Source organism: Chiloscyllium punctatum, chromosome 17, assembly GCF_047496795.1.
Source record: "Chiloscyllium punctatum isolate Juve2018m chromosome 17, sChiPun1.3, whole genome shotgun sequence".
In the NCBI taxonomy this organism is placed as follows: Eukaryota; Metazoa; Chordata; class Chondrichthyes; order Orectolobiformes; family Hemiscylliidae; genus Chiloscyllium; species Chiloscyllium punctatum.
The window spans coordinates 101,289,396-101,305,936 of record NC_092755.1 but is presented as its reverse complement, the minus strand read 5'-3'; the positions used below and the strand labels follow the sequence as shown (position 1 = coordinate 101,305,936).

The following is a 16,541-nucleotide window of genomic DNA, read 5'->3' as shown; positions in this document are numbered from 1 at the left end:
AATCTAACTCTGTAGTAACCTTTTTTTAATTGTCCATGTCCTGCCCTGCAACACATTAATCCATCACTGCTGACCTACATTGACCCCGTTCCTAAGTCTTAAACTTTTCATCCTTTTGTTTTAAGATGAAGTTTTAGAACTTTTCTCCTTCGCAACTCCAACCATCTGCACACACCTCCGAATATCTCAATTAGTTTAGACTCTGGTAATTTTTTTTTTCTTAACCCTTACCCCACCCAAAACCTTTTGGAGGAACTGCCTTTTGACTATTGAGTTCTTTTGTATTCATCTCCTTTCTAAAATAGCCAACACTCATTGCTCCTTTTCATAGAATCCCTACAGTGTGGAAGCAGGCCATTTGGCCCATTGAGTCCACACTGACCCTCTGAATATCATCCCACTCTATCCCGTGAACCCCACATTTCCCATGACTAACCCACCTAGTCTGCACATCTCCAGACATTTAGTGCAATTTTTGGTGTGGCTAATCCACCTAACCTGCGCATCTTTGAACTGTGGGAGGAAACTGGAACACCCAGAGGAAACCCATGCCGACACAGGGAGAACATGCAACCCCCATGCAGACTGTCGCCTGAGGCTGGAATCGAACCGAAGTTCCAGTGCTGTGAGGCAACAGTGCTAACCACTGAGTCACCGTACTGCCCCCTTTTAAAACTGTTGTCTTTAAGTAACTCTCCTTGCTGGATAGTTTTTCTGTGGCACTTGAAACCATCCTTTTTTTAAAATGTGTTAAATGAACTGTGAATTCAAATGGATAGCTTTTGTTCCTATCCTTGTTATTTATACTCTGACATTGTTAACAAGTGACAGTGAACAGGACCATAATCGCATGCACTTGATTATTGTTTGAACCAGTAATCCCAAGCCAATCATCTTTTATTTCAAATTGTATGGATAAAATCATTTTCTGTCTTTTAGGCAAAGAGATGACTCAATTCCTCAACAGCAGCCAGGTGACCATGAAAGTCCATCTGCACAAACTGGAAGACGGAAGACATCACTCTCTGAGAGTAAGGCCTTGAGTGATGACGTTCTGATCATAAACCGAATTGGAGGTGCACACATGATCCAAAGAAGTGGAGTGCAGCAAGATTCAAAGCAACGGACTGGTCAAACGAGGAGGAGGAGTGAGTCATCGGACCAGAGTGCGGGCCATGATAAGTCACGCAGGTCCCTGGATACCCCTCCGCAAAGACGCAGTAATGCACGTGTTTCTCGAGAACCCAACAGGACATCAAACCAGAAGCCAACTGTGGTAAAGAAGGGGAAGTTGCAAAACAACAATGCTATCCTGATCAGCCGAGGGAAAGAGGGACAGCATTCCTGGGTTCGTGCAGACGAATCAGTGAGTAGTAGTAAAGAAGCAAACACAAGGATTTCTCGAACTAAATCACCTGCTCCATCAGCTTTAAACCATTTGCATGCAGCTCAGAAAGAGACCAAATGCCCAACTCCTTTAGTTTCCAAAGCAAAGACATCTATGACCTTAAAGAGATCATCTAGTCCTGTGCCTAAAGTTTGTTCATCCAGACAGTCAATACCATTGTCTCGACCTGGCAGAAGTACTCAGCAGGCTTTGTGCTATGATGACAATCAGAATGTGTTAAATGTTTGTGTAAACTCTCCTGACTATCCTCAGTCTTCTGTTGGCTGCAGTGACATAAATGGGTGCACTCCAAGCTCCCCCTCAGAGACTGAAGGCAAGGGGGACATATTCAGTGTGACCCAGAAATTTGATTCCAGTAAAGAACAAGAACTCTACAGGAGCTTTGAGGAGGAATTTCTGGCAAATACAAAGCAAGTCCCATTGGAGGACGGTGACCATGAGATTTCTGAAATGTTTCTTGATGCTACCACAGTCCAGCCAGTTCAAAAAGCAGAGCAGAAGGTCATTGATTCTGCATACTGCTCCATAACCACCACCACTACGTCTGTAAACCTGATGAACAAGCTGCAGGGTCACCTCCCGGAAGTGACTGAAAAAATCACAACGCCCCTGTTGGGGTGCTTATGTCATGACACAAACTCGATGGTAAGTGAGATCCAAGAAGGATATGGTCAGATGGACTGTGCAGATGGTGGTGGATGGCATGGAGGGTGTCCAAGTGTATGCACAACATCTAATGTTCTCAAAACTATAGAGAATGTAAAGGAACCTATGCTGTCGAGTCCCTTAGCTGAAAAGACGTTTTATATGATGCACCTGAGGGGCCCAGCAGAATTGGAGAAGGAACAGAATGGGGATGTCCCCACTGAAAGAAACACTGAACAAAGGGACTGCAAGGCAGTGGGCAGAATCCCTGCCTTGAACGCAGGGGATGATCGAAGCCACGAAAACAGTGAAGGGTCCTTCATTGAGACATCCAGTGAGTCATCTGTTAATGTCCAACTGAATTCCCATCACAAACATGGTGTTCAAATGAGGCCCAAGAAAGGGCTAAAGAAACCTGACCGAGTGCCTTCCGTCTACAAGATGAAGCTGCGGCCTAAGATTCGACCACGCACTGACAATCAACCAGAAAAGAGGCCCTCGAGAATTCCCACACCGGTCAGCTGCAAATCAGGCCTGAAGTCTCCAAGATCAGCTCCCAGCTCTCTACAGGACAGACGCAAGCTAAAACACAAAATAATCTTACACCATGAAGAGCTTCACAGTTCCAGAGAGGAGCTTGTGCCTTCGCCCACAGAGACCAGAGAGGTGGTTCCATCGGTTAACCAGGATGAAGGGTCCTGGGTTTAACTTCTCAAATAAGTTCCTTGTTTACAGTTTAAAACTTTTTGCTTTTCCTTTGCACTTGTATTGATTTTGAAATGAACCAAATGACTATCAGCATCTCAGGTTGAATGCAATACAGCAAGTTTAGAAACCCTAATCTCCCTGTATACTTAGTGCTGGGACTGGAGAAGAGAAAGGAGGAGAATCTAATTGGATGGGATGACTAGAATCCTCCAATTACCCAGCACTGTTTGTTGCAGCAGGGATTATTGTTGCAGTTGGTTTCTCTGATTTGGACAGATTCTTTCACCTCTACTTTGGGTTCATCTGTCACCAGGGCTGTTGAATTCTGACTGGGACATTTTGGGTTCTATCAATGGCCAAGAGTTGTGCCCCATGAATTCCTTTTTTGAAATTGAACACCAAATCTAACAGTTATGAATCTGGATGTATTTTGCTTGACTTTAAGGGGAATAAAACCAAATGATCACTTGTTTACATTTCAAATGTGATACAAAAGCAACCTTGCTCTGAGAGACCAGCTCCTAGCCCAATGACATTTCTCCTCTTGGTTTCTCTGATGGGGCGTGGTGGTAGAAAACTAATACCAGCCGAAACCTCTTGCCTGTCCACTCGTTTTATTGTCTGACTTTCTCCTTCAGTACATCATGTATCTTGTAGCTGGTGACCTATCCTGTTTGTGTAGCAAGTTAGAGAATTCACAGGTTGCCCTTAAGGTTTGTTCTTGTGTGGTATTTATTTTCAGACCTGAGATGTTCCCTTTTTTTTTGCCCTGTGCTGCCAATCCACAAGAGTCCGAATGGTTGTGTGGCAGGACAGGAACGTGGGAGCTTTTATACTGAGCAACACATTCTGGAACTGTCAAGTGTTCACACACTACCCAATCCTCTGAGTTAATAACTGACAAAGTTAGAAACCTTAAATTATACCTAGGTGAGGAGTTAACCATCTCAGAGACCAAGTGATCCTGGGCTCGGCTCTGAGCAACCAGTTCATTGCATCATTTGCACGTTTACAAAACTCTTTTTATCGAGCCAGTTTCACTTCATTGTACACTGGCACCTGGCTCAATCTCTGCAGAAAGTGGTGTTCTGTGTGAATGCTGCTGAAAAAGAATTATTAACTGATTAATTATCATATCTAACCGGTGGGTTAATCTCTGGAATGGGTTGAGTAATTTTTAATAGGGTTAATTTCTGTAAAGTAATCCTTTTAAAAGCAAAGACTTAGTGATCCAGAATGTTTGAATGGGGATGGTTTTTGAGCAGAATCTGTAAAATTAATGTGTTTGATTGAGAGTTCCTGACTGAATACACTTTAACCCCTGGATTCGATGTGAATACAGTTTCTGCTCAGAGGTTGGTGCTACGCTGAGCGTTGCTGCTCACTGGCAGAGACCGGAGAGAGTCCGGGCAAGGAAGCGGTATTGGACAGTGAGAGCTCAGGCCTGGAGGCCCTGGGAGATCAGCATTCTCAATTAAGCACACTAATCCTACAGGTCAGATATAATCTCCAGGTTAATTTGCACAGCAGGGGTCTGCCTGGGTTCTGGAATATCTTTATCTCCCTGTATCTGACTCGAATAGTTGGTGTATTATAGAGTGGAATCCCAAACTTCAAAATCACTTACGTGTAGGAATTGCACCTTTCTTAAAATTGAGCCACTTCTATTCACAATCCTGTTTGGGTTGCCCCCTCCCTCTCACCATTATTCCTAAATCCCACTTGTCCACAGACAGTGGATGAAACTTTTTAAATTGCCAGAGCATTAGAGATATGTAGCTGTTGACACGCTGTCTCCTGTGATAACGTCCTGGTGTTTAAGTTGTGATTTTGATCTGTTTAATTATGAATGAATATACAATTTGCCCACCAAATTCTGGGGGTAAATTACGTCCTGTTTCTGTTGCTACCCCCAGGTTGAAGTAAGTGAGAAATGTTTCAAGCAATCCCCCTATCCTTTAGAAGGTAGATTTAGATGTTTCACTTCCAAGTGACATCCATAGTACACCAGGGCCTCACTTACCCACAGTACACCAGGACCTCACTCTCTGTGAGGTTCCTGTGTTCTTTTAGAAGCTCACAGCCAGTTCTCTCCATTTGATGTGATAACATTTCTCGTTCTCAGTTTCTGATTCCGTATTTGAATTTACAATGTGAATTAATTATTTATGCAAAGGATTTGTGCCCCACCCTTTGACTTGACTTGTGGAAGGGAGTTCAGAGTAAATAGCCCAAATACAGCCAGCACATTGACCAACACCCATTCAATTAAAAATTTTGTTAAATTGTCTTGCGGGGATATTATGTTTAATTTTGGAACCAGTCGTATTGCTGCTACTTGCAGGTACATTGTTTGCATGGTGTTAAATATAAACTATTCCCTCAGTCCAAAACTGTGACTGACTTGTGGAAAATCTAGGTAGTGTCACCTTTTATATTTAAGGAGTTGGTTGTAGGGTATTTGATTTTCTCTAGCATGATAGTATTTATTAAAGTGCTAAGTATGCAGTTATTAACTATGCAATTTCAGCTGGTGAAAATGTTTTAATGAACATAACCAGTGAATAATCATTTAAGATATTTAAATACTGATTTCTAGCACTATTCTGCTAAAGATATTTTAAAAATTGACACTAAGTAAGTATGCATTAATTGTGGCATATTTAAATTGCCCGTTAAGTCCTGAAACTCCACTAATTCTGTCATAGATTTTGAACACCTGCAGGTGGCTGTTTTTCAGCCTGATACATATCAAAACATGTATTAACACAGTGTTCTTTGAAACGTTGACTAATTAAGAAAATCTTGTACAGGTATTCAGAATTTTGCCTTTCTTTAGAACTCCTATTAGAGTTGTGTAAATGAGCAGTTACATTTGTTTGAGTGGAATTATTTTTGGGCCATTTTTGACAGTAAGACACAGGATGTGGATGTTGTAGCCAGAAAGGCAGTTGGTATTGGAGCCTGTCAACATAACAGGTGCTTTTAAGAACAGCTGTACTGCAAGGAAGGCTTGACAGATCCAGTTTGCCAAGAGGCACTAATGAATAGAATTGTGCATAAGTGAGGAAATCACTGCTTTGCCCTCCGCTGATTAGAGATGCAAGGATTTGGCCTTTCTGACTGTCCCTTTTGTCTTAATTCTGTTTTCCTTCTCCCCTGCATTATTTCTTTTTCACTTCCCCCACCCTAACTTTTTTTTCTCCCCTGATTTTCTAGTGATGAGACCATTTTATTATTTTGATCAAGACTGAAAGTGGAAAGTTACCACTCTTAGGGTAGAGCTGCTTTGAGCCTATCACTTTAAGAAAGCTGCAACAGACTGTATGTGCTCTATATTTGTCTTGTCAGTACCTCCAACTTCAAAGGCTCAGGAACAGCCTGAGCCGGATAGGAGTATGTCGACAAGGAAAGGTTATTTTTAATCAATTCCTGTGCGTATAAGTACATGATTTCCATAAGAAATGTTAATGTCTTTAAGGCAAACAGGATTGGCTTGTAGCATGTTACACAAGAAACCCTTCTGGTTTGAATTGAGCATTTGTCTTTGAATTATAATTGGTGCAAATGGAAATCTCCAGCCTACAGGAGAGGAAATAAAATTCACAGAAATAGTGTGACCCGTTTAAAGGCTGAGCAGCTTAACTGAGGTTATTAATGGAATTATACAAGGAGAACCTTGGGGAACGTTAAAAGCACTGATCACCTCTGTCCACTTTTTTTATAGGCTTTTATTTAGATTAACATTAATGGTTAAAATGCTGAAACATTCTTGATAAGATCCTTGAACATGTGCAGTGCATATGTAAATTACACAGTGCTTCAAAACAAATGCTTTGCCTCCCTGCCACCCTTGCCTTAAGGTCTTGCTTCTACTCTTTAACAATGTAAAGGACCATAAGAGAGTTGTAATTTTTTTTAGTATTTGCAATTAAGTGTGTTGATCTGTCCTGTTGGAATGGAGCAAGTGAGAATTAAATGTGAGATTGTGATCCAGTAATGTCATGAAAGAAAAGAAACTTGTACCAAAGATCTGCAATATTTGTAAATGTTTAGTTTATTTCAAAGTCAGGTCACACTCATTGTATTATTTTAAAATAAAATGTAATAAAGTTCTTTTTATAGAAACTTCCTGTCTGAAGCTATTTATCATCTGTGAAATGAATCTCTGGTAATAACCTGCAACTCTTTTCCTTTGCAGAAATCCTGTTAATATATTTGGAAATTTTGATCTTGGGGGGGGGGGAAAGGGACAGAAAATTATATTTTGGGCAAATGCAGGGCCTTGAGGAATATTTCATCTGTTTTTACAAACTGAGTTGGTATTGGGCATTCAGCATTTTCAGATTTTCAATTTTGATTAATTTTCCCATCTTAAAATGATGGGGGGTACTAGTATTAAGCTTTTAAAGAAAAATCCTAGCTGTCTATCACCTGAGCTGAAAGTTTGTTTAGAATATTGAGAAAGGTGTTTGGGCTCTGCAATGGTGAACGGATTATAACTGGACTATTTCACACGTCTCTTCAGTTTTTATGGTCTTGCTATTGATCCTAGGTTTTGTAGCTAACCATGGATTAGAAGCAGGAATAGGCTGCTCGGCCTTTTCGGCCTATTTTGCCATTGAATAAAATCATGGTTGATCTGAATTTTTTTCAAGTCTGTTTTGTTCCACTGAGATACCCTTTTCAGCCCTGTGCCTATTGAGAATTTACCTCCTGCCTTTAAAATAATGGACATCTCATTTTTAAAGAGTGACCTTTTAGTTTTCTAGTATCTTTACCCTCCTTCATTTTCCTAATGCCTCCTCCCTTTTCCCCCCCCCCCCCCCCCCGACCCCCCGACCCCAACTGCTCTGAGTCGTCTTGAGGTAACAGACTCAGCAGTTTTATCCTAAGGTAACTTACATTCAACACTAATTTTATGAAGATGTGGGAGTTTGAGAGTTAAAAGCTAGCAGTGACAGCACTAAGTATTCTCCATAAGATACATTTTATAGCACATGGTCCAGCAGTTAGGGTATCTGGTTGCCTGGAGACAAAAACTGATTCAAATTAGGCTAATTCATTTAAATTATACCCAAAAAAACCTAACACCAATCAAGTTTGAATTTATTATATTGACAATCTTAAAACCCAATGACACAATCTGATGCTTTGGGGATATAAGGCAGGGGAAAATTGAACAGTTAGGATGAGAACTGCCAAGCCAGCATTTAAAGACTGCCTGAAAAATAGCTCTCTTAAAGGTACCTTTATGGATCAGTAACCTGTGAAGCGGAATCCCCAAGAAGAACAGAAGATCAGAATACAGAGAAGAACTGAAAACTGCCTGGTTTTGAGAGGAGTTTTGTTTTGTAAATCTTGATTGGGAGTTTTATCGGACAAGTATTGTAGAGGGGGAAGGTAAAAGATAGGTTAGAGGAGGGAGTTGTAAATAGTTGTTGGTTAATCATTCTGTTTTTTACTTTAAGAAATAAATTTGTATATTTTATTTAAATAGTTCTTAGCCTCAAATTTTCAGATTACTGCACACAATAAATCTTGTGTTGCTGGGTTGAGTTAAGCAGGAGAGTTTACAGAGTGTCATAACATTAACAAGTTCCTTTAGGATTTGTGTTTCAGTCAAGGCTTTTTTTTTTACATCCATGCCAATGGATGCCGGTTTAGTTTGTTCATCCCTTTTATAAGCTAGATTTGCCCATTCAGGGTAGTACACTCTTGAAATTTCTCTGAACTGCCTTCAGCACATTTACATGTTTCTGTTAAATAGACCATTGTACTTCAGCTGTGTTCACCAATATCCTGTATACCTGAAGCATAACCATCTATTTTTATATTCTGTTCCCCTCTAAAATGGTAACACTACTTTTTATTTTTGTAAATATTTTTATTTAAAAGTTTGAGATTTTTACAAAAATAAAAAATATTACAAAATAATGTATCCATTTTACAGTATAATAGCACCAATATAAAATTAAGAAAACTTACTACTAATCCACTATACAAACTACTGAAACACAAAATAAGATGTAAAAAAGAAAACTATATATAAAAAGTGTCGTACATTACTGACAATGAAAAGAGATAACAGTAAATAAATACATTTCAAAATAAAATTATATCAAGTCACCACAAAACCCATGGGATTCTTCTTCCTATGGGCCCCTGAACCAACAAACATCATCCTCACGGCTAAACACAGAGCCTAAACAGTATGGCCGATTCTGCAGCATGACCGAGATCGACTCCCACCTGGACGGGGTCTCTTTAATCAACATGTCAATCTTCTCTTGGAGCTTTACAAAGTCTGAGATCAGGCTCACTCTGCAGGTAAGTCCCCCAGGGTGGTCGCAGCAGTGGGGGTTGGGGGAAAAGGGGTCGCTGCCTGATGTGAACTTTGTGGTCCTTTATCTTTGGTCATTATAAAATGTATCAAACTGATGCAGAATGACTGTAGCTGCTGGGAAAAAGCTATTTTTAGTAGTTTAGAAAGTGAGGGGAGGGTAGGTACCCTACTTTGCCTGGGTCCTGGGCAGAGCTCAGCAAACTCGGACCTACTGGGTCACTGCCATCTTGAATGCCCCTGGTAACACTTTGATTTCCTACTTATTTGCAGAATCTGCATATCAACAGGTTGTCAATTTTGGCAACCAGTTCCATCTGCATCCCAAAGCTCAGCAATTTCTCACCAATTAAGATAAGATGCTGCCTTTATATTCTTCTTGCCAAAATGGACAGTTTCATGTCTTCCCACATTACACTACATTTTCACATTGTATTACATTTGTCGGACCTTTACCCACTCAGCTAACCTATCCATATCCTTCTATGGCATCTTGTGTCATCAGCAAATTTGGAGACCATGTCTTCAGTCCCTTCATCCAAATCCCTTGTGTAGATTTTAAAGAGTCCAGACCATCGGACTGATCGCTATAGTACACTGCATGTTGCTAACCAGAGAATGATTCCTTTTTATGCCTACTGTCTATCAGTCTCCTATCCATGTCAGTGTTACCTCAGACCATGAGTTTTTATTACCTACAAGAACCTTTTTGTGGCAGCTTATCAAATACGTTCAAAACATCCAAATATGGTACATCCACTCATCCTGTTTTTTTGTTGACAATAAATTGAGTAACACGATTTCCCTTCCACAAAGCCATGTTGAGTGCCTGGTTACCTTCGATTTATCTTGAGTCCCCTGTTCTGATATCTTTAGCTACTGACGTTTTTCTGCATGATGGATGAACCGGCCTTTAGTTTCCTTTTTTTTGTCTCTTTTTTTTTTGAATAAATTAATTATGGTAAGAGTCACAATAAGATCTGACAATTTTAGGAAAACTGAGAGGTTATGTAAATAGCAGGCTTTAATTTGAAGTAATGATATATTGTGTCTGTTTATCTGCAGTACCTCTTACATGGATGTTCACGTTTGCACCCTCTGCTCATAGGGCTGCTCAAAGGTTCTTGAAACAAGTAAAATATGCCAGTTATGTTGTGCAGAGCACTCCACATAACTGCATTTTCACATCACCTTAAGGATAATTACTGTACTGTCCTTTTGTGGAGTGAAGTGGAGGGAGGTATTCCGGTTTCTGGATAACTGGGGTTCTTTCTGGGGAAGGTGGGACCTCTATAAACAGGATGGTCTACACCTGAACCTGAGGGGCACCAGTATCCCTGTTGGGGGGGGGGGGTTTAAACTAACTTGCTTGTCAAAGATAGTATTACAGCAGTGGAAAGGACGATGGATGAAGACTCACCATCTGAGGTAGTTTGGGCTGAGGTTAGGAATAGGAAAGGTGAGGTCACCCACCCTGTTAGGAGTTTTCTACAGGCCTCCTAATTGTCCGAGAGACGTAGAAGAAAGGATTGCGAGGATGATTCAGGAGAAGAGTAAAAGTAATAAGGTGGTTGTTATGGGGGACTTTAACTTTCCTGATATTGACTGGGAAAGCTATTGCTCGAGTTCGTTAGATGGGTCAGTGTTTGTCCAATGTGTGCTGGAGGGTTTCCTGACACAATATGTAGACAGGCCAATGAGAGGTGAGGCCAAACTGGATTTGGTTCTGGGTAACGAACCAGGCCAGGTGTTAGAATTGGAGATAGGTGAGCACTTTTTGGGGACAGTGACCACAATTCAGTGACTTTTACTCTAGTGATGGAGAGGGATAAGTGTGCACTGCAGGGCAAGAGTTATAGCTGGGGGCAGGGAAATTATGATGCAGTGAGGCACGACTTAGGATGCGTGGCTTGGAAAAGTAGGCTTCAAGGCAAGGGTGCAATTGATATGTGGAGCTTGTTCAAGGAGCAACTATTGAGTGTCCTTGATAAGTATGTACCTGTCAGGCAGGGAGGAAAGGGTCGTGTGAGGGAGCCGTGGTTTAATAAGGAATTGGAATCCCTTGTTAAAGGGAAGAGGGCGGCCTATGTAAAGATGAGGCGTGAAGGTTCAATTGGGGTGATTGAGAGTTATAAGGTAGCCAGGAAGGATTTGAAGAGAGAGCTAAGAGCAGCAAGGAGGGGACATGAAAAGTCCTTAGTTGGTAGGATTAGGGAAAACCCAAAGGCTTTCTATAGGTATGTCAGGAATAAAAGAATGACTAGGGTAGGAATAGGTCCAGTCAAGGATAGTAGTGGGAAGTTGCGTGTGGAGGCTGAAGAGATTGGGGAGACACTGAATGAATACTTTTCGTCAGTATTCACTCAGGAACAGGACATTGTTGCCGATGTGAATACTGAGTCACAATTAATTAGAATGGATGGCTTTGAGGTATGTAGGGAAGAGGTGTTGGAAATTCTGGAAAGGGTGAAAATAGATAAGTCCCCTGGGCCTGATGGCATTTATCCTAGGATTCTCTGGGAAGCAAGGGAGGAGATTGCAGAGCCATTGGCTTTGATTTTTATGTCCTCGTTGTCTACAGGAATAGTGCCAGAAGACTGGAGGATAGCAAATGTGGTTCCCTTGTTCAAAAAGGGGAGTAGGGATAACCCTAGTAACTATAGGCCAGTGAGTCTCACTTCTGTTGTGGGCAAAGTCTTAGAGAGAATTGTAAGGGATAGGATTTATGAACATCTGGATAGGAATAATGTGATCAAGGATAGTCAGCATGGTTTTGTGAAGGGCAGATCATGCCTCACAAACCTTATTGAATTCTTTGAGAAGGTGACTAAGGAGGTGGATGAGGGTAAAGCGGTAGATGTGGTGTATATGGATTTTAGTAAGGTGTTTGATAAGGTACCCCATGGTAGGCTACTGCAAAAAATATGGAGGTATGGCATTGAGGGTGAGTTGGAGGTTTGGATTAGGAATTGGCTGGCTGGAAGAAGACAGAGGGTAGTAGTTGATGGTAAAGGTTCATCTTGGAGTGCAGTTACTAGCTGTGTTCCACAAGGATCTGTTTTGGGACCATTGCTGTTTGTCATTTTTATAAATGACCTGGAGGAGGGGTTAGAAGGTTGGGTGAGCAAGTTTACGGATGATACGAAAGTCTGTGAAGTTGTTGACTGTGAGGAAGGATTGTCAGGTTACAGCGGGATATAGATAAGCTGCAGAGCTGGACAGAAAGGTGGCAAATGGAGTTCAATGTGGGTAAGAGTGAGGTGATTCACTTTGGTATGAGTAACAAAAAGATGGGGTACTGGGCTAATGGTCGGATACTTGGTAGTGTGGAAGAGCAGAGGGATCTTGGTGTCCATGTACACAGATCTCTGAAAGTTGCCACCCAGGTAAATAGTGCAGTGAAGAAGGCATATGGCATACTGGCTTTTATTGGTAGAGGAATTGAGATCCGGAGTCCTGAGGTCATGTTGCAGTTGTAGAAGACTCTGGTGCGGCCTCATCTGGAGTATTGTGTACAGTTTTGGTCGCCATACTATAGGAAGGATGTGGAGGCACTGGAACGGGTGCAGAGGAGGTTTACCAGGATGTTGCCTGGTATGGTAGGAAGATCGTATGAGGAAAGGCTGAGGCACTTGGGACTGTTTTCATTGGAGAAAAGAAGGTTTAGGGGTGACTTGATAGAGGTGTACAAGATGATTAGGGGTTTAGATAGGGTTGACCATGAGAACCTTTTTCCACGTATGGAGTCAGCTATTACGAGGGGGCGTAGCTTTAAATTAAGGGGGGGTAGGTATAGGACAGATGTTAGGGGTAGATTCTTTACTCAGCGAGTCGTGAGTTCATGGAATGCCCTGCCAGTAGTAGTGGTGGACTCTCCCTCTCCCTCTCTTTATGGGCATTTAAGCAGGCATTGGATAGGCATATGGAGGATAGTGGGCAAGTGTAGGTTAGGTGGGCTTGGATCGGCGCAACATCGCGGGCCAAAGGGCCTGTACTGCGCTGTATTTTTCCAAGTTCTATGCTCCTTGTGTAGTTCATTCTTACCTCAAACAATGATAACTGCATCTTGCTTTGAACTCGTTCCCCGGTGAATAAATGAAAAATAGCAAAGGCAATATTGCATAAGACTCTAGGAGCTCTTAATCTAGATTCAATTTTATTTCACTTCTTGAAGATACACCAACTCTGGCCATAATTCAAGGGGTAGACTTGCATATGAAAAGTTGCCACTTGAGTTCTATATTGAGCTTCTGGCCCCTAGAGAAAATTCCTACTTGAGCCCTCTTTATTCACAGGCTGCTGGATAAAATTCAGCTGATCAAGTTATAAAGCTTTTCCCTGTCCTGCCACATCCCTGTGGAGCAGTTCAGAATTTCTTTTAAAAGAAGGGTGTCCGATATCTCATGCCATTCATGTCCTCTATATCCCTATATGCTTCTTGGATCTCACAGCGCGGAAACAGAGCCTTCACTCCAACTCAACAACAGCACCGCGCATCCCAATCTGACAGTCACATTTGCAGTATTTAGCCCATTGCACGGTGACTCAGTGGTTAGCACTGCTGCCTCACAGCACCAGAGTCCCAGGTTCAATTCCAGCCTTGGGCGACTGTCTGTGTGGAGTTTGCACATTGTCCCCGTGTCTGCGTGGGTGACCTCTGGTTTCCTCCCACAGTCCAAAGATGTGCAGGTCAGGTGAATTGACCATTCTAAATTGCTCATAGTGTTAGGTGCATTAGTCAGAGGGAAATGGGTCTGGGTGGGTTACTCTTCGGAGGGTTGGTGTAGACTTGTTGGGCTGAAGGGTCTGTTTCCACACTGTAGGGAATCTAAACCTCTTCTATTCATATACTCATCCAGATGCTTTTTAAATGCTGCATTGTACTTGTCTCCGCTTCCTCTGGTAGTTCATTCCATACACACACCATCCTCACACACTCGCTCACACTAACAAAACCCCCAGGACAGACAGACAGACAGACAGACACTATGTGTACTCTGATTTGTGGGGTGAACTTGTACTTGCAGTTTTTGAGCAAAGTACAATGTAACTCTGCATGAATCCATGTTAACTCACTTTTTAGATGAGAATCAGTCTAAATATTATGGCTCAGACAGGGAACACAGAGGGCTAACACCTTCAACATCTCACCTGCGCTGACACCAAGTGTTACTGTTAACCTGAGAATGTAACTATTTTAAAAAAAAGGTTTTGTGATTTACATATGAAAGAAGTGAAACTATCATGGTCATTCTAACAGATGAAAGACTCAACAAACAATCAAGATATTTTCCAATGTATAATTTCAGTTACATCACACTAAACTTTTGCTATAAATTTTGTCTTACAATTGTGTCCTCTCCAACCACCTGATGAAGGAGCAGTGCTCCAAAAGCTAGTGCTTCCAATTAAACCTGTTGGACTATAACCTGGTGTTGTGTGATTTTTAACTTTGTACACCCCAGTCCAACACCAGCATCTCCAAATCATACCACTCTCTGTATGAAAACGTTACCCCTTCGGTCCCCTCTCACATTAAACCTATGTCTTCTAGTTTTGGACTCCCTCACCCGAGGGGAAAGACCTTGGCTATTTACCCTATCCATGTCCCTCGTGATTTTATAAAGTCACCCCTCCACCTCCAATGCTCTGGGGAAAATAGCTCCATCTTATTCAGCTTCTCCCTCAAGCCCTCTCGTCCTGGCAACATCCTTTTAGATCTTTTCTGCACCCCCTCAAGTTTAACACCACCTTTCCCATAGAAGGGTGACCAGAATTGTACACAGTATTTTAAAAGTGGTCTCGCCAATGTACTGTACAGTTGCAACATGATGTCCCAACTCCTATACTCAGTATCCTGACCAATGAAAGCAAGCATGCCAAATACCCCTCACCACACTGTCTCCCTACGACTCCACTTTCAAGGAACAGTGTAAATGCATCCTTAAATCTCTGTTCCACAACAGTCCCGTTGCCCTACCATTAACTGTGTAAGTCTTGCCTTCGTTTACCTTACCAAGATGAAACAGTTCATGTTTATCTAAATTAAACTTATCTGCCACTTTTTGACGCATAACAAGGTCCTGTTGTACTCTGATCCTTTGATTTGCATCTAAAACACAATAATGTCTGCTGTGTTTTTGTGAGTAGCAAGATCCCAAAAAGCCAGCAATTTCTGATACGTAACAGAAAATGCTGGAAGTACGTACTGCAGCAGTTTCCTTCTCCTGAACCTGGCTGATGTGGTCATTCTCAAGGCTGGATATTCCATTGTCTTATCTACAGCGAGGGAGCTCTGGAGATGGAACACGCAGTGTGTCCATCAGTGAGCTTGAGGCTTTCCTTGACCTGAGGTATGGCAGGGAGTGCACGTGGAGCATCAATATCATTGAAATATGAAAACTCCGAACTATGATCCTTTTATTTGGCTGGCTTCCCTTTTCAAAGCGAGAACTTCTACTTGGTTGTGGAATAGTTTATTTCAAAAACATACTCCATCTCGCAGCATAAATCCAGGGATCTAATACTGAATGTTTGTTTTTCCTGTGTGCTTCCTATCTCTTACATTCATCACTCTCTCACTGACAAGACCAATCTTGCTGACTTGAACTTCAAAACCAGCTTTAGGAATGTTCCTATTGAGAGGGGTGTGGTAACATTACAATTTTCTTCACTTCTTGCTTGAAGCTACTGACTCATGTTCTGAAGAGACCTGTTACCTTGCTGAAGTGATAAATATTGATGTTCTATTATATTTCTCACAGAGGATGCTACATGTTCTACATTCTTAAACACTAACTCATTTGCATTGAATATTACAAAATTCTTCAGAAGACCAACCCTAGCCTGCAGCAAATTGAGCTTTTGTGTATTCAGAATCCCATTATTTAGTCATAGAGTCATAGAGATGTACAGCATGGAAACAGACCCTTCGGTCTGGCAGGAAAGGCTGATTTAGTCAGCTCCACCCTAGGCAGTTGATAAAGTTGAAATCACCAAATTAATGGAAATTTGCCATTTTATGTTTGGTTTCACTGTAAAACCCTTAAAAATGGTACATCGTGTTGAATGAGCTGTAAACAATTTCACAATGTACTGCGTTTGTGACAACTACTGAACAGCCTCACTGGACCTAAAAAATCTATTTTCTAAACAAGATAGTTTGATATTTCAGCTCCTGTCATAACTCCAAATTATATACTCAATGGTTCGTTCATCTCTTTGCAAGACCTCTATCAAAATTGGGGGGAAAAAAATGTGTATTTTATTTCACAGTGAATACTTACTTGATTGGTAGCTTCCCTTCCCACTTACACCACTGCTGATGGACAGCTGGAGAGTCCCTTGACATGGTCATTGATATTGGGGAAATAGGAAATCCACAACACAGCAATCACTGGATCTTTGTGGACAGCTTATATAGAGTTCTGCACAAGT

General features: G+C 41.5%; 1 protein-coding gene across 1 annotated transcript in view; it reads left to right on the top strand.

The window, feature by feature from the left end:
- Window positions 1–6,832, top strand: part of gas2l1 (growth arrest-specific 2 like 1) — a 62,354-nt gene extending 55,522 nt beyond the window's left edge. The window contains exon 5 of the mRNA XM_072588066.1: window positions 940–6,832. Within this exon, the coding sequence (XP_072444167.1) occupies window positions 940–2,761 (1,822 nt within the window). The 3' untranslated portion in view covers window positions 2,762–6,832. The remainder of the gene's footprint in view (window positions 1–939) is intronic.
- The last annotated feature ends 9,709 nt before the right edge of the window (window positions 6,833–16,541 follow it).